This window comes from Clytia hemisphaerica, unplaced genomic scaffold (genome assembly GCF_902728285.1).
Source record: "Clytia hemisphaerica strain Z4C2 unplaced genomic scaffold, Clytia hemisphaerica genome assembly, whole genome shotgun sequence".
Classification (NCBI taxonomy): Eukaryota; Metazoa; Cnidaria; class Hydrozoa; order Leptothecata; family Clytiidae; genus Clytia; species Clytia hemisphaerica.
In genome coordinates, this window is record NW_027103573.1 from 1,121,013 (window position 1) to 1,148,860 (window position 27,848).

General features: G+C 36.2%; 1 protein-coding gene across 1 annotated transcript; it reads right to left on the reverse strand.

The window, feature by feature from the left end:
* Positions 1 to 24: 24 nt before the first annotated feature.
* On the reverse strand, positions 25 to 27,848 carry LOC136801177 (guanine nucleotide-binding protein-like 3 homolog). The gene is made up of 14 exons (XM_067057812.1): positions 27,700 to 27,848; positions 14,927 to 14,979; positions 14,401 to 14,452; positions 13,778 to 13,860; positions 12,771 to 13,211; positions 12,219 to 12,451; positions 11,785 to 11,896; positions 4,208 to 4,361; positions 3,883 to 3,937; positions 2,929 to 3,016; positions 1,942 to 2,061; positions 1,299 to 1,397; positions 651 to 813; positions 25 to 196 (listed from the first exon to the last, which is right to left on the reverse strand). The coding sequence occupies exons 1-14, from the start codon at positions 27,716 to 27,718 to the stop codon at positions 117 to 119; spliced, it is 1,752 nt and encodes a 583-aa protein (XP_066913913.1). The 5' UTR covers positions 27,719 to 27,848; the 3' UTR covers positions 25 to 116.

A 27,848-nucleotide genomic window follows, 5' to 3' on the forward strand; every position in this document is an offset into this window, starting at 1 on the left:
TTAATGGACAAAAACTCAGTCGAATACGTTTGACTATTGATTGTAGATTTTCTTTTGTATTAAAATATAAAAGATTAATTAATACGATTAAAAATATTCCTTCGACATTTCGTTGACTAAAACATTTTGTTGACGTCATAGTTGTCGTCATCAGAATCCGCCATCTTGTTTTCGTCCGACACTAACGCTTTTTTGCCTGGCATTAAAAGAAATGAGAATTAGAATGAATCGCACTGATGTCAGTTTTGTTATCTAGCACCCAGATGCAGAAATTCTCATTCGACACGCTAAAGCTCTAAAGGTTGGGAAATTTTTCAACCTCTGGAATGTGTAAATTACGGAATTTTGCAAGACCGCGTCAAGGATTTTGCATCGGGAGGCCTGGTAACCCAGTCCTCGTTTTCGGGGATTGGCGGATCCAACCGAAATACGTTTAGGTTCACGCGCAGGGGTAGTTGACTGGGGATGCGGCATATCAAAGGAGCTTTTAGAAATTTTGCGTGGGCGGCCGCCATCGGAATATCAGATAATCATTTTTGTGGCGACAGTTAAGAATAGCGTGAAATTTAGTTTCATTAGAAACAACAGGAATAAATTTATTTCAGTCGAAACAAACGAAACAGTAAAATATCTCAACCTAGCCTTTATACCTTGTTTCCTTTTCTCTTTCTGTTTATTTTTGAAAGCTTTTTTTCGTTGAGTGTTCGTTTGCGGATTATCTTGTTCCAAAACAACGGAGTTCTCCTTCTTGGTCGGTTTGTTGCTCTCCACCTTTTGTTTTTTGCTTTTCGCCTTCAAAGCGATCACTGATTCCTAAAAATATTGAGGAGAATAAGAAAAAGGTATTTCTAAAGTCTGTGTTGTCAAAAAGGTGCGCAGTCTTTTTATTTTTGACCATAAACTTTCGAAGCATTTTTCATATAATCCAAAGTTTGGTATCGTTGGAAAGATATTTAAACACACTTATTTTTTCCGCTAATTTGTTTTTCAAAATTCGTTCAATTAAGAGAAATTTTGACACAGACTTTGACAAGTTAAACTTAAAAACCTTTACGTAAAGGGATGGAACCTCACGCAGCCATTAGGTAGTGCCTTAAGTACCCCCATGATTTTAGTCTTTCTAATGAAGGATTTTCTTTCCACCCATGGCGTTCTAAATGAAGGCCTTATTTCTGTTCATTACCGATAGCTTCTTTCTCCAAAGCGCTATTTAGGCAACTAAAAAACGTTAAAAATCATAATTGTACATAGGCGAATCAGCCAATAAAACCTGTAAAGTCTTCTGAGGGAAGAAATACCTTGATTTGAGGGTTGTTGATTTGCACTTCATCATCATCCTCTTCGTCACTCCCGCTCATCTCTTCTTCTTCATCTTCTTCGCTCTCTTCTTCCTCCTCCTGTTGAAAGAAGAAGTGTTTGTTGAAAGTAAAAGCACTAATAACTATAGAATTAGCGTTTTGAAATGATCTCCAGTTGGAGAGAAGAGAGACAAATCTTGGGCGATGCTATGGTCTATAACCAAGGAACTTGAATAAATAGTTCCTTGCTATAACAGAGTGATATTAAATAAAAGAAAATACGCTCCATTATGACAGTAGTTAGAAAGAAAGTTACAGCAGATGAGTTTCGAAAGAGATCGCCAACTCGTTTTAGATGTTTTCTCCGAATTTCTCCGAAGATTCTAACTATTAGAGGGGGGGGGCAACACCCTCTAGCTCGAGTAAAAAAAAACTGGAATAGTAGAGATTCGAATAAGAGCAAGAGAGTGGCTATAGTCCCATAGTTGACCATTAGAAACCCTCTTCTTTGAGAAAAAAGGGGATTATTTGAAATGAGATTTGATTTGTTGCCTCTGTGTCTGTCGAATCTTAACTTGAGGTTCGAGAGCTTTAAAAATAGTCACCAGGCAACCAAAAACAAATCTCGCCGGGTCTCGCTTACCTCGATTTCTTGCTCTTCCGTTTGCATGTCGACTGGCTTCCCAGCTTGTAGCACGAGTGCAGCTCCTAAGCTATCAGCTAGACCATTCAAGTCGTCATTCTCTGCTTTCACGATGGCATCCTAAAAATTCGATCAATATAATGGTTTGTGTTCTTGCGTATGATGGAAAGTCGAGTTATTCAAAAGTCAGCAACGGAGAAGTAAAAACTTAAACTATTTCAATTCAATTTAAGATAGTTTAGTAATCTTCAAGTCTACATATACAGACATCTAAGACTGAAGAATCTTTTGTTGAGTCGTGTTGTTAGAGACGCCTGTCGTTCTGAAAGATTATGAATTGCATCACGAAAGTGCAAAAGAAATAAAAAATAACACTCTGAATGAAGCCAAAAGAGACATTGAATCATACCTTAAGGGTATAAATTCTAGTGGGGATTATATTTCGCGAATTTTCGCTTATTTCTTCTTTTTCGCGAAATATAATCCCTCGCGAAAATTTTCAAACTCTCATCTCTCGCTAAATTCGCGAAATTTAATCTTCGCCAAAGTAAGTTTTTTACACTAAAAATTCTTTCAGCTAAGAAACTCTCTTAAACGAGTCTCCATTACTCGAATGTCTCTGTAATTCGAATAAATTTTCATTCCTCGTAGCCGTTCGAGTTATGGAGACTCTACTGTACACATAAAATCTCGTAATCAAACTAACGAAAAATGGGAAAATCTGAAAAAATTCGTCAATTCGCGAAATTAAATCCCCGTGAAAATTTACAGTCGAAATTAGTCGCGAAAATAAGTCCCACGAAAATTAAATTATTTCGCGAGGGAAGCAGTCTCGCGAAAATTAGTTGCCGCGAAAATTAATTCCCTTAAGGTACCAACTAAATCATCCCAATTGTATCATGGAAGTCCAAGAGAAACTCTCCAAATGAAGCCAAAAGGGACCTTACCTAATAAATGATATCACGAAACTTCAAGAGTGTTACTTACAATATCGAATCCAGCTCCCCAGTATTGAGCAATGGTGGCTTTCTCTTTTTCTCGTTCTGGTGGATGTGTGTAAAAGGTGATCTTACCGCTGAATGGAGAAAGAAAAAGCAGTACAGTAACTCCAACCTCTATAGACCAATTTGGCAAAATCTAGTTACACACTATCTTCAAACAAACCTGTTCCTAACTGACATAAAATTCACCCACGAAACAAAAACAAACAAAAAGCTATGCTGATCGTGGGTGAAAACGATGTCACAAGGAATCTATAACTCGAATATCTATAACTGGAACCTCTATAACGGAATGTCTCCTTAACACGAACAAGTTTTCCACCCCTTCAGCTAACAATGTCTTAAACCTTACCTCCTAACCTCAATTTCCTCATCTCGAACAAATTTGTGTTACCCCCGTGCGGGTTCGAGTTATAGACTCTACTGTATTTGTATTGCGCAAAAGAAGGGTCCTACAACAACAACACTGCTCTACAATAACCACAAAATTGACAAGATTGTCATACAGTAAGATTTTCATTCAACTCATTAGAGTCTTCGTATCTTCTTTCGTTTCGTACTCCTACTCTTCGGGATACGCGCACTGCTCTTGTTTTGAGTATTGAGGTTTTAATGAAATAATAGAGTTTCGAAACCTAAGCCAATCAGCTGTGTTTAAAACCGCATTCTTTTATTTGGAATCTCTAATGATAAACATCTTTAGTGAAAGATGTCTGTTATGTTTAAACCTATTAATAAGCAATTCCCGGTGGGGGTTACTAGTGGCCGCCTATAGCAGTGCCTATAGACCAAGAGTAAGGCCTAAAAGCCTGGAGCTGTCTATTGTGTAGACTAACTCATTATAGAGGCTTCATAAGTTTCAGATATTTACATATTTTTTCCCCATATACTGGATCATACTTATTCATATCATATCGTATTGATTATGAAAAATATTTACTTGTTCCAGTCCTGAAGGAGAACTTTAGCAGCCGTCAATGTGTCCGGGATTCCTCCTGAAAGAAAATAAAAACAAGAAAATATGAATTTAATGCTCCGAAAAAGATGGAATAAGAAGGTTGTATTCTTCAAAAATCTGATAATCTTTGATATTCAAATCGCTTCACTTTCAAAAAGAATTTTCGGACATCTTCCAAAAACTTTCATATTCTAATAAACGGGGAGAGGGGTCCTAATAAGGTCCAGGAGGGGGATTGGAAAAATGAGGCACTTAAGAGTTCGCCATTGAAAAGTGAGACCAGTAGAGTAGACGGAAAATTGATTACCTTTCTTTAATTTTCCTAACCGTTTGGCGAACAGTGTTAAGAATTCCATAGTGTCGGAGTAGTCAGGAACTAAGTACTTCTGCATAACTTGTTCTTTACTGCAACGGCTCAATATGGCCTCCACTGGTTTCACTGGGTCGTCTAATGCTTCAATCTGTAAAAGTGTAATGTCATTGTTTTGTCTTAGTGACTAGCTTGATATCTTATGACCTATTAAGCTCCTTTGACCTATTTAATATTGTTTTTAAGTTTTGTGTCATTGTTTGATGACAGTTTAGGTTTGAAGACGAATTTCATTAAATACGGTCAAAAACCATCGTTTTTCAAGCCGAAAGGCTAGAGGCGAATGTTTAACCTTTTCAAATCAAGAAAAAGTGAAGCCTTATAATAAAACAGTTAGCTAGCTTGAATCTTTCTTTGTTGTCCCGTTTTTAAAAATTTTCAAATTCGGGTGGTAAATGTTATGTTATAGCGGAGCTGGATGAAGGACGATAATTCCTTAGCGGATTGCTTCTTTGTCTTTTCTATTGTAAACTGTTCATAATAGAAATCCATCTCTGTCCCCTTGAGTGTTCTGTTTTTATAAGAAAAATGAAGCAGACAAAGTATTCATGCAGTACGTTTGCACATATTTTGCTATGATGTTCCCGCTTTTCATCAAAATAATATTTGTAGAAGATGCCCCAAAAGCTTCCTTGTAAATGAAATCTATTTTTATCAGCGTGTGTTATGAATTTAAGAGAAGCTTTCATGATTTCTCTTTAAAAATTCCGGATGTAAATATTTTGACAAATATTGTTTCAATTGACTTGAAATTTTTTCTATAATCAGACATACCGACTTGCTATCTGAAAATATCAGTTAGAAAGTGAGGCACCCCGCGGTGTAGCGCGGTATTTCAAATGAAAAAGTACTATATTTATAATCTTAGAGAAGAAACTTCTTATAACTTTACTAATGAAAACAATGTTTTTCATTTTTTTAAATTGTCATTCACCAATGTTTTACAGACCCTCTTGATAATTAAAAGTTTTTAATCGTGAACGATAAATGCTGCAGCAGAATCATTGGCTAAGAGGAAATCCAAATTTCACGAGTTTGTAATTATAAAAGTTAAATTTCATATCAAATTTTAATGTCAGGGACAGAGATAGAACAAGGCTTTTTTAAATGTGCGTTATCCAGCTCCGCTATAACATATCCCTGTTCCAACGCAGCCTTTGTATGAAAACCACTCGGACCGCACACGAAATTAGTGGCTTCAAATATCGCATAAGAAATTAGATTTTAGCCTTCGGCTAGACATTATTGTCAACCACTAGTGATTCTACTTATACAAACGATTCGATTCTTTGACGAGCTTACAATCAGTTAGAATAGAAATAGATTTCCAATGGTACTGAGAAAGCTTTGTCTAATTTTCAAAGCCAGCTCGCGAAAATAAAATATTTAATTTTTAAGTGTCAGTTGATTTGATGCTCACTAATTCGATTTTCAAGGAGGATCGGATTTTCATCGAATGGGAGAGCTTATCGTATGGTAGAGCGTCGTTTACGAGAGTTTCTTGTTGATGGTGACTTTTAATTCATGAGATGCACCATTGCAATGTCTTCTGACATTACATCACGGACCCAATAGCTGATTGGTTGTAAGTGACGTCAAATCAGTCAATACGTCACTTGCAACCAATCAGATGTTGGGTCCATGGAAAATACACATTGCAATGATGCATATCATGAATATCATTGAATAATGAAGTGTATCGAAGAGTAGAAGGTCGAATTAGAGAGTGTCGACTGTAAATAAAACACTGTGAAATGGTTGGGAAAGAAAGATACCTTGACGACATTTTTGAGAACGATTTGCATGTCTGACTAAATAAAACACTGTGAAATGGTTGGGAAAGAAAGATACCTTGATGACATTTTTGAGAACGATTTGCGTGTCTGACTAGATAAAACACTGTGAAATGGTTGGTAAAGAAAGATACCTTGACGACATTTTTGAGAATGATTTGCGTATCTGACTAGATAAAACACTGTGAAATGGTTGGTAAAGAAAGATACCTTGATGACATTTTTGAGAATGATTTGCATGTCTGACTAGATAAAACGCTGTGAAATGGTTGGTAAAGAAAGATACCTTGACGACATTTTGAAATGATTTTGCGTGTCTGACTAATAAAACACTGTGAAATGGTTGGTAAAGAAAGATACCTTGACGACATTTTTGAGAATGATTTGCGTGTCTGACTAGATAAAACACTGTGAAATGGTTGGTAAAGAAAGATACCTTGACGACATTTTTGAGAATGATTTGCGTGTCTGACTAGATAAAACACTGTGAAATGGTTGGGAAAGAAAGATACCTGACGACATTTTGAGAATGATTTGCACTAGATAAAACACTGTGAAATGGTTGGTAAAGAAAGATACCTTGACCGACATTTTTGAGAATGATTTGCATGTCTGACTAGATAAAACACTGTGAAATGGTTGGTAAAGAAAGATACCTTGACGACATTTTTGAGAGAATTTGATTTGCATGTCTGACTAGATAAAACACTGTGAAATGGTTGGTAAAGAAAGATACCTTGACGACATTTTTGAGAACGATTTGCATGTCTGACTAGATAAAACGCTGTGAAAATGGTTGGTAAGAAAAGATACCTTGACGACATTTTTGAGAACGATTTGCGTGTCTGACTAGATAAAACGCTGTGAAATGGTTGGTGAAGAAAGATACCTTGACGACATTTTTGAGAACGATTTGCGTGTCTGACTAGATAAAACACTGTGAAATGGTTGGTAAAGAAAGATACCTTGACGACATTTTTGAGAACGATTTGCGTGTCTGACTAGATAAAACGCTGTGAAATGGTTGGTGAAGAAAGATACCTTGACGACATTTTTGAGAATGATTTGGTGTTCTGACTAGATAAAACACTGTGAAATGGTTGGTAAAGAAAGATACCTTGACGACATTTTTGAGAATGATTTGCATGTCTGACTAGATAAAACACTGTGAAATGGTTGGCAAAGAAAGATACCTTGACGACATTTTTGAGAATGATTTGCATGTCTGACTAGATAAAACACTGTGAAATGGTTGGCAAAGAAAGATACCTTGACGACATTTTTGAGAATGATTTGCGTGTCTGACTAGATAAAACACTGTGAAATGGTTGGTAAAGAAAGATACCTTGACGACATTTTTGAGAATGATTTGCATGTCTGACTAGATAAAACACTGTGAAATGGTTGGCAAAGAAGGATACCTTGACGACATTTTTGAGAATGATTTGCATGTCTGACTAGATAAAACACTGTAAAATGGTTGGTAAAGAAAGATACCTTGACGACATTTTTGAGAACGATTTGCGTGTCTGACTAGATAAAACGCTGTGAAATGGTTGGTGAAGAAAGATACCTTGACGACATTTTTGAGAACGATTTGCGTGTCTGACTAGATAAAACGCTGTGAAATGGTTGGTGAAGAAAGATACCTTGACGACATTTTTGAGAACGATTTGCGTGTCTGACTAGATAAAACACTGTGAAATGGTTGGTAAAGAAAGATACCTTGACGACATTTTTGAGAACGATTTGCGTGTCTGACTAGATAAAACGCTGTGAAATGGTTGGTGAAGAAAGATACCTTGACGACATTTTTGAGAATGATTTGCGTGTCTGACTAGATAAAACACTGTGAAATGGTTGGGAAAGAAAGATACCTTGACGACATTTTTGAGAATGATTTGCGTGTCTGACTAGATAAAACACTGTGAAATGGTTGGGAAAGAAAGATACCTTGACGACATTTTTGAGAACGATTTGCATGTCTGACTAAATAAAACACTGTGAAATAGTTGGGAAAGAAAGATACCTTGACGACATTTTTGAGAATGATTTGCGTGTCTGACTAAATAAAACACTGTGAAATGGTTGGTAAAGAAAGATACCTTGACGACATTTTTGAGAATGATTTGCGTATCTGACTAGATAAAACACTGTGAAATGGTTGGTAAAGAAAGATACCTTGACGACATTTTTGAGAATGATTTGCGTGTCTGACTAAATAAAACACTGTGAAATGGTTGGTAAAGAAAGATACCTTGACGACATTTTTGAGAATGATTTGCATGTCTGACTAGATAAAACACTGTGAAATGGTTGGTAAAGAAAGATACCTTGACGACATTTTTGAGAACGATTTGCGTGTCTGACTAGATAAAACGCTGTGAAATGGTTGGTAAAGAAAGATACCTTGACGACATTTTTGAGAACGATTTGCATGTCTGACTAGATAAAACGCTGTGAAATGGTTGGGAAAGAAAGATACCTTGACGACATTTTTGAGAATGATTTGCGTGTCTGACTAGATAAAACACTGTGAAATGGTTGGTAAAGAAAGATACCTTGACGACATTTTTGAGAATGATTTGCATGTCTGACTAGATAAAACGCTGTGAAATGGTTGGTAAAGAAAGATACCTTGACGACATTTTTGAGAACGATTTGCATGTCTGACTAGATAAAACGCTGTGAAATGGTTGGTAAAGAAAGATACCTTGACGACATTTTTGAGAACGATTTGCATGTCTGACTAAATAAAACGCTGTGAAATGGTTGGTAAAGAAAGATACCTTGACGACATTTTTGAGAATGATTTGCATGTCTGACTAGATAAAACACTGTGAAATGGTTGGTAAAGAAAGATACCTTGACGACATTTTTGAGAATGATTTGCATGTCTGACTAGATAAAACTCTGTGAAATGGTTGGTAAAGAAAGATACCTTGACGACATTTTTGAGAACGATTTGCGTGTCTGACTAGATAAAACGCTGTGAAATGGTTGGGAAAGAAAGATACCTTGACGACATTTTTGAGAATGATTTGCGTGTCTGACTAGATAAAACACTGTGAAATGGTTGGTAAAGAAAGATACCTTGACGACATTTTTGAGAACGATTTGCGTGTCTGACTAGATAAAACGCTGTGAAATGGTTGGTAAAGAAAGATACCTTGACGACATTTTTGAGAACGATTTGCGTGTCTGACTAGATAAAACACTGTGAAATGGTTGGTAAAGAAAGATACCTTGACGACATTTTTGAGAATGATTTGCATGTCTGACTAAATAAAACGCTGTGAAATGGTTGGTAAAGAAAGATACCTTGACGACATTTTTGAGAATGATTTGCGTGTCTGACTAGATAAAACGCTGTGAAATGGTTGGTAAAGAAAGATACCTTGACGACATTTTTGAGAACGATTTGCATGTCTGACTAGATAAAACGCTGTGAAATGGTTGGGAAAGAAAGATACCTTGACGACATTTTTGAGAATGATTTGCGTGTCTGACTAGATAAAACACTGTGAAATGGTTGGTAAAGAAAGATACCTTGACGACATTTTTGAGAATGATTTGCATGTCTGACTAGATAAAACGCTGTGAAATGGTTGGTAAAGAAAGATACCTTGACGACATTTTTTTAGAACGATTTGCATGTCTGACTAGATAAAACGCTGTGAAATGGTTGGTAAAGAAAGATACCTTGACGACATTTTTGAGAATGATTTGCATGTCTGACTAGATAAAACGCTGTGAAATGGTTGGTAAAGAAAGATACCTTGACGACATTTTTGAGAACGATTTGCATGTCTGACTAGATAAAACGCTGTGAAATGGTTGGTAAAGAAAGATACCTTGACGACATTTTTGAGAACGATTTGCATGTCTGACTAGATAAAACGCTGTGAAATGGTTGGTAAAGAAAGATACCTTGACGACATTTTTGAGAATGATTTGCGTGTCTGACTAGATAAAACACTGTGAAATGGTTGGTAAAGAAAGATACCTTGACGACATTTTTGAGAATGATTTGCATGTCTGACTAGATAAAACGCTGTGAAATGGTTGGTAAAGAAAGATACCTTGACGACATTTTTGAGAACGATTTGCATGTCTGACTAGATAAAACGCTGTGAAATGGTTGGTAAAGAAAGATACCTTGACGACATTTTTGAGAACGATTTGCATGTCTGACTAGAATAAAACGCTGTGAAATGGTTGGTAAAGAAAAGATACCTTGACGACATTTTTGAGAATGATTTGCGTGTCTGACTAGATAAAACACTGTGAAATGGTTGGTAAAGAAAGATACCTTGAAGACATTTTGAGAATGATTTGGCGTGTCTGACTAGATAAAACGCTGTGAAATGGTTGGTAAAGAAAGATACCTTGACGACATTTTTGAGAACGATTTGCATGTCTGACTAGATAAAACACTGTGAAATGGTTGGTAAAGAAAAGATACCTTGACGACATTTTTGAGAATGATTTGCGTGTCTGACTAGATAAAACGCTGTGAAATGGTTGGTAAAGAAAGATACCTTGACGACATTTTTGAGAACGATTTGCGTGTCTGACTAGATAAAACACTGTGAAATGGTTGGTAAAGAAAGATACCTTGACGACATTTTTGAGAATGATTTGCGTGTCTGACTAGATAAAACGCTGTGAAATGGTTGGTAAAGAAAGATACCTTGACGACATTTTTGAGAATGATTTGCGTATCTGACTAGATAAAACACTGTGAAATGGTGGTGAAGAAAGATGATTTTGAGAACATTTGGTGTCTGACTAGAAAAACACTGATACCTTGACGACATTTTTGAGAATGATTTGCATGTCTGACTAGATAAAACACTGTGAAATGGTTGGGAAAGAAAGATACCTTGACGACATTTTTGAGAATGATTTGCGTATCTGACTAGATAAAACACTGTGAAATGGTTGGTAAAGAAAGATACCTTGACGACATTTTTGAGAATGATTTGCATGTCTGACTAGATAAAACACTGTGAAATGGTTGGTAAAGAAAGATACCTTGACGACATTTTTGAGAATGATTTGCATGTCTGACTAGATAAAACACTGTGAAATGGTTGGTAAAGAAAGATACCTTGACGACATTTTTGAGAACGATTTGCGTGTCTGACTAGATAAAACACTGTGAAATGGTTGGTAAAGAAAGATACCTTGACGACATTTTTGAGAATGATTTGCGTATCTGACTAGATAAAACACTGTGAAATGGTTGGTAAAGAAAGATACCTTGATGACATTTTTGAGAACGATTTGCGTGTCTGACTAGATAAAACACTGTGAAATGGTTGGTAAAGAAAGATACCTTGACGACATTTTTGAGAATGATTTGCGTGTCTGACTAGATAAAACACTGTGAAATGGTTGGTAAAGAAAGATACCTTGACGACATTTTTGAGAATGATTTGCATGTCTGACTAGATAAAACACTGTGAAATGGTTGGGAAAGAAAGATACCTTGACGACATTTTTGAGAATGATTTGCGTGTCTGACTAGATAAAACACTGTGAAATGGTTGGTAAAGAAAGATACCTTGACGACATTTTTGAGAACGATTTGCGTGTCTGACTAGATAAGACACTGTGAAATGGTTGGTAAAGAAAGATACCTTGACGACATTTTTGAGAACGATTTGCGTGTCTGACTAGATAAAACACTGTGAAATGGTTGGTAAAGAAAGATACCTTGACGACATTTTTGAGAATGATTTGCGTGTCTGATGAGCCACTTGCCATAACAATACCAGGACAATCCAACAATTTGACGTGCTGATCCAGCTGTATTTCTTGCATGTTTCTGAATGAAAAAGAGCATAAACATTCTTTCTTAAAAGCAAGGTGATCGTAAATCGGTCCTCCTTTGTTTACTATCCCCTTTTTTTTTTTACAAAATGTATCACCTTAGATAAAAAACACGCTATCACATGTTAACCTAAATATTGCATTAGATTGCTATACCCTCCCGGATAACTCATGTCCTGACTGAAGATTTCAAGCGTTGATTCAATAATAACTAATTAGACAGGTCAATTTTTCAAATTGAAGAATAAATAAAGGGTATAAGCATGCAGGATTCAACAACTGGATATCATGAGTTTAAAATGGATAAAATGACTCACTTTGTGACACCAGGTGTATTACCAACATTGCAAGCTTTGGAACGTTTCAAACTATTGATGACACTGCTCTTTCCAACATTGGGAAAACCTACAACTCCCACAGTGATCGAAGTCTTGATGTCTTGGTTTCGACAGTAATTTCCAAGAAGTTTCAACAAAACGCCGGCTCCGATACACCCACTGCTTTGGAGTAAATCTTTGGATGCTTTTTCTATCGTCACCTTCGATTGTGTCTGAAAGTGGAAGAAATAGGAGAGAATTTAATAATGGAATAGAAACCACTTTCATTAAGGACCTCAGGCAGGATTCTTCCTACTTATGCAATCTTAGAAGTAAGTGGTAACGTTGAATCTTAAAAAAAAGTCTTTCTCGAGTTTTGATTGACACCGATCATTTTAAACAGTCAAATAGCTCAATGTGACCAAGTTATTTTTACAGTAATCCCAAATGAGTGAAGGGGAGAAGTAGAAGTGAGAGTCAAGACTAAAATGTATGAAAACCTAAAGGCTGTATAGATCGTCAGTGCTATTACGAACATTATTCTAAACTTACTAATTTCTGCTTTTGATTTTGTGTAGATGCTTTGAAGGCGACAGTTGGGAATTCACTTCTTAAGTATTTTAACCAACTTTGAACAATCTCTTTGGGAACCAAATCCACTTTATTTAACAATAACACAATCTTTTTATTGCGACCTGAAGACATGACAATTTCTTCTAGTTGCGGGCAGCGGCATCCTAGCGGATCACGTGCGTCTAACACTTGTATAATGACATCGGAAGCCTCCACAACTTTGCGGAACTCTTTATAATACGATCTTCGTGAAAGTTCAAGAGGTCCTCTATGTAGCTCTTTTGCCTGTTCATCAATTTCTTGTTTCTGGTCGAAAAGTTTTGCTCGCTTTTCCGCATCTTTTTGTAAATCTTGAAGCTTTCGTTTTCTGCTTTTCTCTTTTGTTCTTTGTTGTTTCATTTTTTCTTTCTCTTCTTTTTCCTATAGTTGATGAAAAGAAAATTTACTGAGATTTACTTCTTTCGAATCTTTTTGATAAGATCATTCCTTTATCGTTTGCAATTTTTAACATTCTTGATGCAATTTGAAATAACTTGTTTATTTTTGATCAACGCAATGATAACAATAGGTATTTTGCATGGATTGCTCTGAAAAATTCAGTAGCTTTTAAACAGCTACCTATTCATATCGCCGGAAAATCAATTATTATTATTGATAATTGATTTCATGAAAAATGGGCAGAAAACCAAATGGACTCATTTCCACTTATACTTCGTGAGTGTATGTTATAACCTGAAGCCATTTTTCAAAGTTTTTAATTCAAAAACAGTCAAGCAATACATTTCGGTGGTATCACCATTCTCAAGCTTATAAAAATTTAGTAAGTGCTGAAAGGAGAAGTTCAATACAAACAAAGAAATTATATCCAGCACTCGCTAAAATTCTGTGAAACTTTAATCATTTCAAATTGACTGAAACAGGAATGAATTAAGCGTTGAAAAAGTATTTTTTGGAAAAAATAATTATTTTGATGTTCGACAACAAACCTTTTCTTTCCTCTCCTCAATCTGCTTCAAAAGTTGTTCTTTGAAGGGATATAAATTTGGAATTCCAGGGTCTTTTGGTTTTCCTAAAAAGAAAAGTTAGGAAGTGCAAAAATTAATTCAAAGAGTCTACTTTGAAAAACAGGTCCCCTTTTGTCGCCGTATGATAACATAAAAAGAACATTATCAATGAGAAAAGGGTGTTTTCAATTATATTGTTTCATATGGACACAAAGAGAATCAGAAAAAGTGAAAGCGTAGGGGACTTGGTAATTGGTTTTCTTTGGGGTACTTTTTACAAAAAAGGGGGGACAGTCATTAACTTTACGGGGTAGATTTATAAAGGGAGGGTATGGACAACTTTTGCTCCAGTTAACCGACCCAATATTTAAGTTGGATAGCCCAGTAAATTTAGGAGTTTTAGACATTCTTTCGATTGTTTTCACGGAGTTCACAGCAAGCTGGCTTGATTATCTGAACTGAATGAACTGAATGGAACATTGGAAGGGAAGGTGATTCAAACAGTGAAACCCTGGTTTGTAAAGCTGTAAAGCCTTGAGCCAGATTGGACCATTTGTCTTAAAGATAGTTATCATGAGGTACAATAAAACATTTATATGACATACTTTTCGAGGCATTTTTGTCTTCTTTTTTGACTTTCTTGTTGTGTTCTTTGATCTAAAAGATAAAACCACAAAGACATTTTCAATAGGTTTATCTTTCTTGGTTATCTGTCTGTTTGGCAAACGCAAATCATGTTGACATAGACCATTTCACAGTCGAAATGGATCATGGGTAATCAGGACTGATTGCGCCTCCATAACAACTTTCTGTTGGCTAGACGCAATAATCTTTAAAATTTTTAAAAACTTTGGACCAATAGTAAGTCGTCATTAGCTCGCAGTGGTCCTGATTATCCATTACGCTTTGAGACTGTGAAATGGCCTATTAAAAGTAAGCGTACCATTAGTATTGATATTTTGAAAATGATTTGTAATAATTGATGATAAATGAGATTTCACTCCGAAATTTTATATCCTACCCTCAAGAAATATGCTGAAAACTTACATTACAAACTAAAGAGAAATATTGGAAAAAGCTTTTGCTAACATAAAAAAAAGAAGAATAACAAACAAGGAATCAGCAGCTCACCTTTTTTATGATTTTATAGCGTTTGTGACATGTCATCCGCTTGCTTGTTTTCTCTAAAATGTGGAATAAAAATTTTAATGTTAATCTTTCTTATCCACTTATTTTATCCCATTATAATTACATAATATACCCAAGCTTTTTGCCAGGAGGTTTTATTAATAATTTGGTACAAAATCTTGTAAAAAAATATTCCTAGGAGAAAAAAAGGGAAATGTGTTTTGAAATAACATTGCGCAATCTTCAAATTAGGATAGCTATCCTTCTTGTTGATGGCATAATAGAAATAAGCCCTTTAATAATATTCATGTTGAAATTGGACAGAAAGTTAAGTATCTGCTAAGAATTATTACCCTTGGTACCAGAAGCCAAATATTTAGAGAAAGGATTGACCTCTATTGACAAGGAAAGCTTTTCCAATCAAGCAGAATCAAGACAAACGGAAAGCGCTGCATTGCAAGGGGTTTGGACATTTTCAATTCATATTTTATTTTTAAAACTTGGAATAGAAATCAAATCAAAGCCAAGGCAAAAGCAAAAGCAAAAGAATTTTGTGAAAAGGAAGGTTGAGGTGACGATCAAATCAATTAAAAAATAAAGTTTCATTTACTATTGTTATCGACCACCGGAGGAGTTTTCTTTCATAGTGGTACGCTAATCTTGTTTTGCCTTGGCTCATTACTTTGTCTACCATTTACTTTCGTTTTTTTTTTACTAGATTACCCAGGTGTTTTTCTTTTTTTCCCCTGAATGTATTTTATTCGGAATTGAATAATCGAGACAAGAAAAATGACTATATTGTAATCTGTTTTCAATGAATAATCTAAAATGTACTGGAAATGGCATGTAGGCGTTAATAATGTGCGCGGTCTCTTTCACGAGAGTGATGGAAGGCGGTCGTTTCAGTGTGGTTTACATCAACACTGTGACCTAGTATTAATTTTCTTATCATCTATCTTCCCTGAACTTAAATATATATAATTGATAAATTCTTTTTTATTTTATTTTCTTTATAATAAAGAATTTCTACAGTAAATTGTACTTTTAATACTGTTTCTTATCTGGAATACGTGCAGTTGTTGTTCACATGTTCTGTTGTTTAGACAAAAATGCTGGGGTATTTCTTTTGATGAATCATACGAGAATAAATAGGGGCATCGACTTAGATTTTCAGAGATGAACTTGATATTGAATCTAAGTTAAGTTGTCTCTTAAAAATACCATAAGTTTCAGCATTGAGGTATAAAGAAACAGGAGAAGTATGCTATTGTAACCAAGCTCGCCCTACGATTAAAAAAGTTACGATGAATGCACGCTCCTAATCTGATATATCATGCATTTTTTTAATGAACTCTTTTATCCATTGGTGAAATCTTATTGGCTCATTTAAGCTTTAGAAATTAGATGAGACGAGTGTTTCTGACATCAGTGTAAGAAAATATTTGGACTAAAAAAAGGCCTGTAAACTTGGCAATCCCTCGTCAAATAATAAGCTTTTTCGATCGATGTTTTCTTTAAGATGAACTCTATTACTTGATATTTTCCTCCAAAATTCTCCAGTGACTTTATGTCTACAATTTGAGTCTGATATCGTGTGTGCTTTTTATTTTCTGGCTTGAGAAAATATCTTTTCAAAACAAAATTGAACGGATAACGAAATGGAACATTTAAACTTGTTTCGTGGACGAAGTTTTATTTAATTTTCGTATATTGAAGGGCTAGAATCTTCAATACTGATAATAAGAATGCTCAGAGCAAACTTGAGTTCTACTAAAAAGTCTTATTTCATCGGTCGAGCTTAGAATTTCTTTTGATACATTTTATAAAAGAAATCAAAAGACTTTAACGACCAATTACTGACTCATTCAACTCCTGTTTTTCTTTATACCTCTATGGTTTCAGATTGCATTAGTCAACAAAAAATAACAAAACAAATGACTGAACATGAAGGGTGCTATGATGTAGTTTCTAACCTAATGTATAACCTTATTGTTTTTTCACTCATTTTTAGGAGAAACCAAAAAAACTAATTGACTTGTGAAAAAATCATTCAGCGTGGTAATCTTTGTCCACTTCAATTCATAGATAATGAATAAGAAAGGTGCGCTAATCTAATCTGTGCTTGCGGGCAAAACATCCACGGCATTGATAATGACATCATTAAAATATGTCAATATCGATTCAATGCTGGTTAAAGAAAATAATTTGTAAATAGTTCTGTTTATCGTGAAATTTTGAAATTTGAGAATATTTCATGATGGCTGTACCGTCAACTGCTCAAACTTGGGACTATCTGACAAAACACGGCAATTCGGCCACTATTTCACCGAACCTCCAAAGTCATTTGATTTGAGTTAATGAACAGTGTATTTAAAAAATACACAATTTCTCTTTTGCATCGAGTAGGCTTTTAAAGTGAAATATGAAAAAATTCATAGTGGAACACACGCGAGTGTCTGGAACGAAGAAGACCAAAGGGCGCGCTATCAGTGAAAGTTATAGTGATAAGTTATGACAGAAACTATGATTGATAAACTTGGTGGAGCTATCAAAACAAGTTTGTTGTCAAAGACATTTAACATTTTTTGAATTGAAAATACAGCTGTATTGAATTGAACTTAAAATCTTCATACTAAGCAAGTTTCAAGCTAAAATCGAGCTTTAAAATGCCTAAAGTCCATCAACCAGATGTGTTGGACACATTTCATGTCAATACTTCATAGAAAAATAAAATTTGGACATAAGACTTTTTGGCCTAAAATTCGGGACTTAAAGGGGAATTGAGGTTTGCATTTTGCCCCTGCATTTTTTTGCCAGAAATTATAGAGCATAAAAATGCAATCAAACAAAAAAAGAACGATTAAAAAATCTGTTTTATTTATCTAATTATGAACCTTTAAAGTTTGCTTATTTTCGGTTTTACGAGCGAGAGCGAGACACTCCTCCTCTATTTCGTGACGTAATGAAAGCGAAGGGGAAAGTATTAAACTATTATATTATACTTGATTTTTCTGAGTTTTCTGAGTTTCACTTGAGACAACAATCGTCAAAGGACTCCTCTGAGCTACTATCTGTTGATGAGGATAAACTACTATAGTGAAGTCTGTTATAACATAAGAATACTTCAGATGGTGATAAAAGCATGAAATTTGGCACAGATGATCCTTAGAGGGTGTAAAACCTAATTTTAAACAGTAACACTAAATTTTACCACCTGGACAACCTGCCAGATGACGTCATCAGGTGGCTGGGCAAAAATTTATTTTTTTGAAATTATTCAAAATTTGATGGTTTCAGCGGAAAGAGCATAAAAGGTGAAGATCAAAAGTTAAATGAAGGTTGAAAGTTTCGTGATGACGTCATCACAAGCTTTTCCAGGCAAAACTTGAAAACCTTGTAATTTTGGAACAAATTGACCAAATTTCATGTTTTATACATGAATTCATGTCCCATCATGTCAAATCCCATCGGGTAATAGGCAGTTAGGCGGTGGGCGTTCTCCAATTGGCGTCCGGTCATTTTGAATGAAAACGAAAAAGTTAAAGAGGACAAAGTTTTTGTGACATGTTATGACAGAAAGTATAATTGACAAACTTGGTGGAGTTATCAAAACAAATTTGTTGTCAAAGCGATTAATTAACATTAAGTGAAAATACAGGCCAGATATCCATGTTTCGACCAACCATCCCAAGTTAGAGCAGTTGATGGTACGCAGCTCCACTCGCAGCTCTACTCTACCAATTTTGTTTTGTTTTTACTTTGTATTAATGACCAAACAGGTCAAGCTTTCAGAAAAAACAACATCAGTCATCTACAGGATGCATTTGCAACAAGGATGAGAGTTAAATACCTGAATCAAGTTCAAGTTCCCAAGACAATTAATTAAAACTTGAAAACTTAAAGTAAGACAGCAGCAGCCAGAATATCAACCAACCAAATTTTGTCATTCAATTCCTGAGACAGTGCTTAGATTTCTAAGGCTTTGTTTATAAGCTAAAGTAAAAATAATTCTGCACATGTAAATGGGTCAGTATTTGAGGTGCGGCAAAATTTCGGGGAAGTAGCCTATAAGGCGGTACGGCAAAATTTCGGGGAAGTAGCCTATAAGGCTGTGCACCAATCTAGGTGGGTTCCGTCTCCTCTGTAAATCTTTTTCTTGAGAAGTTGATCTTCAAATTAGTTCGTAAGCTTAGCTCAAATTCTTTTAATTTTAGCCAATTTCTCATAGTTAGTAAATGTTAGTTTCATTAAAAAGCACTGGGTTATTTTTTTCATGAATTCCTTTAGAAGTTTTGCAGGGCATTTTTTTGCTTGCGAGTCAAGTAAACGATGCGATATAGCGCTTTTGCAACATTGATCTTTGATAAGCAATTTGGTGGGACGCTAATGTGACTAACTGCAGCTCATTCGTATGAGAGCTATGCATGTTTGTCGCCACTGATGCAAGTTACCCGATCCCACGGTAAGAACTATGTGGATTTGATGCCACTTTCAGTTAGGAACATTTGGTGAGTTCCTGTACGCGGCCGCAATCAAAAAAATACTTAACAACACTCATTAAAATAAGGCGTTCGTGTCTTTTCTCACTTTTTTTAGCCTAGACGATGTAGCAAACAAAGTAAGTATAAGCACACTGTACTTTTAATTGGCTGAAACTTTTTTTCGCGTCGGAAAAACTTTTTCAAACTTTCAGCAATGATTGACCAAACTATTATAATGAAAATTATCCAGCGCATTTTTTATCTTCTTACCTTCTTCATCTTCATTGAAGCACTCGAGGTTTACTGAAGTTAAGCACATAAGATATTCTTATAATTATTGATATTCATTGAAACAACGTTCTTTGTGCGCTGAGGTGGAGTGCGTGACGTAACTCGCGCGGCAACTAACTCGCCTTCTGTTGGAAGATCCTTTCACAGCTCATTCTGGTGTTTCTCCATGGTTTTTCTTTTTTTTGACCTTGTTTTGACTCTATAAAGATTGGTAAGTTTCACTTTATGCCTACACAAAATCCTTGCTCAGTATGCTCTAAATCAGTTAATGAAGGCAACTATATTTTTTGTGATTCCTGCAAACTTTGGACTCATTTTAAATGCTCAGGGTTATCTCTTGCTGAATTCCATTTTTTATCAGACAGTACCAAAGATTGGTACTGTCCTAAATGCCTCCTTGGCTCACTTCCTTTCAAACCTGAAATTCAACCTTCCTCCTCTGGTGCTCTGAACCCTAAAATTCTCGAGATTGCTCGCAATCTTAGTCTTATCTCTGATCATTGCTCAAATAATTGTCTTGACCTTGACAATGTGATGACTGCCGACTGTAAGTATTACAAAACCTCTGATTTTCAAAAACTTGTTCGTGAAAACGGACCCTTTTCCTTTTCTTCTTTTCACCTGAATATTGCTTCCTTAGCTCTACATTTTGATGACTTAACTACTCTTCCTTCTAAACTTAACTACAATTTTGACGTAACGGCTATTACCGAGACCCGTCTTTTGAAAGGCAAAAAACCTTCGTTTAACTTCAATCTTGAGAACTTTCATGTACCAATTCATACTCCTACGGAGGCTTCTGTTGGTGGCACTATGTTATACATCTCAAAGAATCTAGACTATGAACCTCGCAAAGATCTTGATTCTATGCTCTATTACCCAACTCTTCTTGAATCCACTTTTGCAGAAATATCTTGTCCGAATTCCACTAACACCATCGTTGGATCAATCTATAAACACCCACTTCTCTCTCTTGATGAATTCAACAAACTCAATAGAATCATTTTTAAATAAAATTAACAAAGAAAATAAATCTTCTTAAGTTGCTTATATCTTCTTCAGCAAGAGAGTGCTTGACCCGGAGGAAGCATTTTACACAATAAATTGAAGTCGAGATAAGAATTGTTTGATACTTAAAGTTTCACGCAACTTGTTGTCACGATCTTCAGTCAAAAATTCTATACAAAAAATTCGTTTCAAGTTTACAAAAATATACTGTGCACTGTAAAGTCTTCGTCAAAGCAATTGACGTCATTTCAGTCTTTGGTGTCGTGGAGTTTGAGGGTGAACTTATTCACGTGCCGACATTTCGAGATCAGTTCATTCCTTGAATTTAACAGTTTCTCGGGTTGGTCGAATGTGGCAATTTCAAATTTTTCGCTAAGGCAGAGTGAACATTTCAGCGAAGCACGATTGAACGGTGGACATTTACGGACTGTCTTCCAAGTAATCTTTGGGGCACGATTCTTTCGTTTCAACCTCCAAATCTCCTTGGAAAGTTCAGTTTCTTTTTCGTACTTTTCGTTGGCGAAGGATGACTTGTGGTTGGCGTATCGTTTCTTGAACTTAGGTTCGGCTAACCCAATGTAGAACTTTTCACCGTAATCTGGTTCGTCATCGCAGGTGACCGTTGCTTGATAAACTGAACGCTCCACCAAACATGAGCCGTTAAGGGGGCAAGATGCTTTCACCCTGCAGTTGCACTGTGGTGGGATCTCGTTACCGTTAGTGTCGCGTTTCAAGATGCTTTTGTTGTGGCTCTGGATGATGCTTTTGATGTTTTTGGTGCAGCTATAGCTTACTTTAACGGTATTGCGATTGAAGATTTTGTTGAATTTATGGTGTTTCGGGAAGTGTTTGTCAATAAGCTGCAAAAATCTTCTGGCAATTTTCGTCTCGACGTTCTTGTTATATGGCGGGTTGAACCATGTGATGTGGCGTTTGCGATTTTTTGGCTGTGTGTTCTTTGGATTGGTTGGCTTATACGAAAGTTCGACGTTGTAGCCGCTTTCTTTCAACGCTTTCTCGTACGGTTTTTTGGCTTCGGTGAAGATATGTTCGTTGGATGAGTGATTTGACAGTCGTTGTTCGATCGTTTTGGGTATTTGCCTGATCACGTTTGGAGGGTGGTTTGATTGAGTATTTATATATTGAAGTTTGTTGTCTGGTTTCAGGTAAGGCTTGAATGAACCATCTTCAAGGTTAAGAGTAATATCTAAATAATTGACGATTGTCTTATTGCACTCAATAACGATCTCTAAACCATCCCCGTACTCTCGGAATTTCGACTGCAAGTCCTTTTTGACTCGTTCCAACTTGCTCCCCGTCTTGCATTTTACAACTGAAAGTCCGTCATCACGATAAAGACCAAAGTTCTTTATGTCGTACGTTTCGCTTAACTTATGCTGAAGGTAAATGCCGACGAGCTCGCACACTTCCGCACCGTCGAACGCGCCCATTGTGACATCGAACAGACTACCTTTCTTTTTCATCCAGGCGGAACCGTCGCTAAAGCATAAAGATTTTCGAGCATGCTGAATTATTTTTACGTCTTCAGTTGAGATGCGTGTGATTGGTTTAGCGAATTTGATAGCGTCGGATAGTAGCTTTTTAGTTATTGAGGGATAGAAGTCCTTGATGTCAAAAACTACGAACCTGTGCTGCTTTTTGTTCGGTATGGCTTTGAACCATTCGATAACTTCACTGGTGTTCTTCCATTGGTTGATTTCCAGGTGGGCTTTGAGATCGTTGTTCACTCTGTCAAGGATCGATTTTGCGATACGGCCGATCTCGTTTTTGGCAGGATTCAGTAAACGCACCTTTGGATTGTTTTGGAAGTTCTCCTTATGGTCTTTTAGGGTTATGAAAGCCTCATCTTCGCCGTTTGTCAGCATTCTGCCGAAGACTTTCATGTCTTTAACAATTGATTTACCGGCTGAATTGATTTTATGATGGATGTTTTTGTCGTCACATCGACATACAAAAAGGTCAACAAAAACATCCATCATAAAATCAATTCAGCCGGTAAATCAATCGTTAAAGACATGAAAGTCTTCGGCAGAATGCTGACAAACGGCGAAGATGAGGCTTTCATAACCCTAAAAGACCATAAGGAGAACTTCCAAAACAATCCAAAGGTGCGTTTACTGAATCCTGCCAAAAACGAGATCGGCCGTATCGCAAAATCGATCCTTGACAGAGTGAACAACGATCTCAAAGCCCACCTGGAAATCAACCAATGGAAGAACACCAGTGAAGTTATCGAATGGTTCAAAGCCATACCGAACAAAAAGCAGCACAGGTTCGTAGTTTTTGACATCAAGGACTTCTATCCCTCAATAACTAAAAAGCTACTATCCGACGCTATCAAATTCGCTAAACCAATCACACGCATCTCAACTGAAGACGTAAAAATAATTCAGCATGCTCGAAAATCTTTATGCTTTAGCGACGGTTCCGCCTGGATGAAAAAGAAAGGTAGTCTGTTCGATGTCACAATGGGCGCGTTTGACGGTGCGGAAGTGTGCGAGCTCGTCGGCATTTACCTTCAGCATAAGTTAAGCGAAACGTACGACATAAAGAACTTTGGTCTTTATCGTGATGACAGACTTTCAGTTGTAAAATGCAAGACGGGGAGCAAGTTGGAACGAGTCAAAAAGGACTTGCAGTCGAAATTCCGAGAGTACGGGGATGGTTTAGAGATCGTTATTGAGTGCAATAAGACAATCGTCAATTATTTAGATATTACTCTTAACCTTGAAGATGGTTCATTCAAGCCTTACCTGAAACCAGACAACAAACTTCAATATATAAATACTCAATCAAACCACCCTCCAAACGTGATCAGGCAAATACCCAAAACGATCGAACAACGACTGTCAAATCACTCATCCAACGAACATATCTTCACCGAAGCCAAAAAACCGTACGAGAAAGCGTTGAAAGAAAGCGGCTACAACGTCGAACTTTCGTATAAGCCAACCAATCCAAAGAACACACAGCCAAAAAAATCGCAAACGCCACATCACATGGTTCAACCCGCCATATAACAAGAACGTCGAGACGAAAATTGCCAGAAGATTTTGCAGCTTATTGACAAACACTTCCCGAAACACCATAAATTCAACAAAATCTTCAATCGCAATACCGTTAAAGTAAGCTATAGCTGCACCAAAAACATCAAAAGCATCATCCAGAGCCACAACAAAAGCATCTTGAAACGCGACACTAACGGTAACGAGATCCCACCACAGTGCAACTGCAGGGTGAAAGCATCTTGCCCCCTTAACGGCTCATGTTTGGTGGAGCGTTCAGTTTATCAAGCAACGGTCACCTGCGATGACGAACCAGATTACGGTGAAAAGTTCTACATTGGGTTAGCCGAACCTAAGTTCAAGAAACGATACGCCAACCACAAGTCATCCTTCGCCAACGAAAAGTACGAAAAAGAAACTGAACTTTCCAAGGAGATTTGGAGGTTGAAACGAAAGAATCGTGCCCCAAAGATTACTTGGAAGACAGTCCGTAAATGTCCATCGTTCAATCGTGCTTCGCTGAAATGTTCACTCTGCCTTAGCGAAAAATTTGAAATTGCCACATTCGACCAACCCGAGAAACTGTTAAATTCAAGGAATGAACTGATCTCGAAATGTCGGCACGTGAATAAGTTCACCCTCAAACTCCACGACACCAAAGACTGAAATGACGTCAATTGCTTTGACGAAGACTTTACAGTGCACAGTATATTTTTGTAAACTTGAAACGAATTTTTTGTATAGAATTTTTGACTGAAGATCGTGACAACAAGTTGCGTGAAACTTTAAGTATCAAACAATTCTTATCTCGACTTCAATTTATTGTGCAAAGAAAATAAACAAATTATTCTTCTTGGTGATTTCAACATTAATCTTCTCAATGCTCCTTCCGATTCTAACATATTATCTTACCTGAACAACTTTGGATCACACTTTCTTATACCTAATATTTTCCTTCCTACTCGTATTACTGACCACTCTATGACACTTATTGACACTTATATCTTTTCCTCAATTTCTGAAAAACACAGTTTTTCAGGTAATCTGCTTTATTCCATCTCTGATCATCTTCCCCAATTTCACCTTATCTGTGGTTCTTCTAACAAACCAAAGCCTGGTAAATCTTCTAGGAAAGATTGGAAAAACTTTGACCAAAATAATTTTATTCTAGACTTTCTTGGCACTGATTGGGCAAACAAATTATATCACATAACAGATGTTGATTAAGATTTCAAAACATTCTATGATCTAATTCAAAACCTAATTGATCAACATGTTCCAACTGTAATTGTGACAAAACGCCAACAAAAAACCAGAGCTAAACCATGGATCACCCCTGGGATTATCAAATCAATTTCTCAACGTCAATATTACTCAAGGAAATATATCAAAACCAAAGACCCAATTATGAAAACCGCATCAGAAATTATATTTTTCTTGACCGTGTCAACCCAGCTGAAGTTTTATTAATTATTAAATCCCTTCCCCTAAATAAATCATCTGGTCCCAATAGCATCCCCCAAAAAATCCTTCGCCTTTTAAAATTTGACCTTTCTGGACCGCTATCTTTTCTTTTTAACCTTTCTTTTGAATATGGTTCTTTCCCCACAATGCTTAAACTTTGCAAAGTAATTCCTGTTTTCAAAAACAAAGGCTCCCCTCTTGAGATCTCTAATTACCTCCCAATTTCTTTACTTTCCAACATCGAAAAAATTCTTGAAAAACTTATGTACTCTCGTATCATTACTTTTCTAGATTCTCATCGCGTATTTTTTGAACGTCAATTTGGTTTTCGTAGATCTCACTCAACAATCCACACTTTGCTTAACATTGTTGAACGTATTCGTAAATCTCTTGATAGTGGTGACTTTGCATGCGGTGTGTTTGTTGATTTGCAAAAGGCTTTTGATACTGTTGATCACTCTATTCTGATTTCAAAATTAAATCATTATGGAATCAGAGGCAAAGCTAATGAATGGTTTAGATCGTATCTATCCAATAGATCTCAGTTTGTTTCCATCTCCTCCACTGAGTCTTCTATTAAAATAATTCCTCATGGAGTTCCACAAGGCTCTGTTCTTGGACCCCTTTTATTTTTAATTTATATAAACGACAGGCTTCGGCATAAGAAAAAAGAAGGCGTGTGATCGTCGCACGCCTACATAGTAATTTTTAGTAATTTAGGCGTGCGAATCATGGCACGCCTCATTTTCTTTAGACGTGCGATCGCGTGCGATCGTTTTTTTCTTTTATTTTATAAACATCATTAACAATGATGAGGCACAAACTTTTGAACAATTCCTAAGAATGATCTTTCTTTTATCTACATAAAAACTAGACAACAGGAAAGAAGAAAGTGTATATTCAATCTTCATATTTGAAAAACAAAAACAGAAACCAAAAGAGCACTGAATAATCAAGAAGGAGAATACTTTACTTTAGGAAAACAAATGAGAAGAAGAATCATGCAGCAAAAGTAACTTTTAAGAAGAGCTAGTTTATTGTCATAAACCAACGACCTCATAAACGTAGCATGCGAGAGGGAAGGAAAAAGATTTGAGAGAGGAAAAATCATACAGCAAAAGTGATTTTTTTTAAAAGGTTTTAGAGAGACGAAAAATCGTGCAGCAAAAGTTATTTTTGAGAAAGGCTTGTTTATTGAAGACCAAAGCATAGTATGAGAGAAAGAGGAGAGAGAAGATGTGTATCCATTAGAGTAACTTTTTTATAAGAAATTTTGTATAAATATAGCAGTTTGAAAGAGTAAAGGAAAGTTTATCTTTCATCTATTTGGTTCTTATGATTAAAGTAGAAAATGATATTTGATCTTCTTTCAACAAGCAGAAAAAATATTTCTAGAATAAATTTTTGCATGTGCGATTGATCGCACGCCTCGCTAGGTTTTCATGATTTATGGCGTGTGATAAATTGCACGCCTAAAAGGCTTTTAGGCGTGTGCGGAGGCGTGCGCGTGCGATCGCACGCCTAATATGCCGAAGCCTGAAACGATCTTCACAATGCCATCTTTTCAAGTGAAACTTTTCTTTTTGTCTCATGTATTTTAAGTGTTCAAATGGTAAATAAATAGTTACTTAGTTACTTACTTAGTTACTTAGTAAGATCATATTGGGCGTTTTGACGTTACCACCCATTGAAGCAGCGGGCGCCTCTGTCTTTCCGCAACTCTTTCCACCATTTTAGATGGTCTTAACAATAGATCCAAAAGGGCGCCATAATCTTGGAAGATGATTTGTTTTGGTCTCCGGCTTTGGGAAGTAGCAATGTTTTTGGTTGTTTTCGATGAGAAATGGTAAGAAACTTAAGTTTACAAGTGTCATTTAGTTTTTGCTGGTTTATAGAATGGCAGGATCCTGGATGGTTTCCCTAACTGACTTTTCTTTTGGAAAGCGTGTATGCTGAAAAAGGGACTTAAGTCTGTCTTGAATTGACACAGCGAATTAAACATACAGACATTAAAAGGAACACAATCTAGCGCATTCCAATAGAATCTCAATCGATTCTGAAAAGTTTTCAGTTTTTGCAAAAACTTAGACAAGATTTGTATTTCCTGTCATTTGTGAACAACGTTTAACCCCTATGGTGCAGCCATTTGAACCGTAAGTTGGTCTAATATGGACATCCTTCTTCTAATTTTGACATCATTCTTTAAATAGCTAGAGTAGAGATGGCCAAAAGAATTTTTTACCCCTCTGCAGATTTTAAAAAGAAAAAAGTTTCTGATAGCGATTCCAACCTTCTTTTCTTTTCTATCTCTAGAGAAGGATGTCAAAATTTAAAGAGGGATGTTGAAAATATACCAACTTACGGTAAGTGCCTAGGACCCCAAGGTGTTTGATTAGTAGGTTTAGAGAGTTGAACACCCTTCGATTCATTTGATGGTTTATTGCCAGGGAAAAACAAACGTCCCTTCCTTTTCTATCTGGCTGTTTGGTAATGAAAAAAAACATACTTAGCTTTGGCTTCGGCATTGCTTGGTTTGGTTGTCAGACGTGTCTTTGATGTCTTCAAAAACTACACAAAAATTCAGAGAAATTCAACACCACATGGCGATTTGTCGATGAAAATGTCTACCATTTTTAAAGTGCACCACAATAAAGA

Bases quoted from the DNA above. Each gene is read 5' to 3' on its own strand.
- LOC136801177 (XM_067057812.1), bottom strand. The intron at 11,897-12,218 runs GTGAGTCATTTT...TTTTTCATTCAG, and splicing joins AATACACCTGGTGTCACAAA to AAACATGCAAGAAATACAGC. The intron at 197-650 runs GTATAAAGGCTA...TTTTAATGCCAG, and splicing joins GAAAGAGAAAAGGAAACAAG to GCAAAAAAGCGTTAGTGTCG.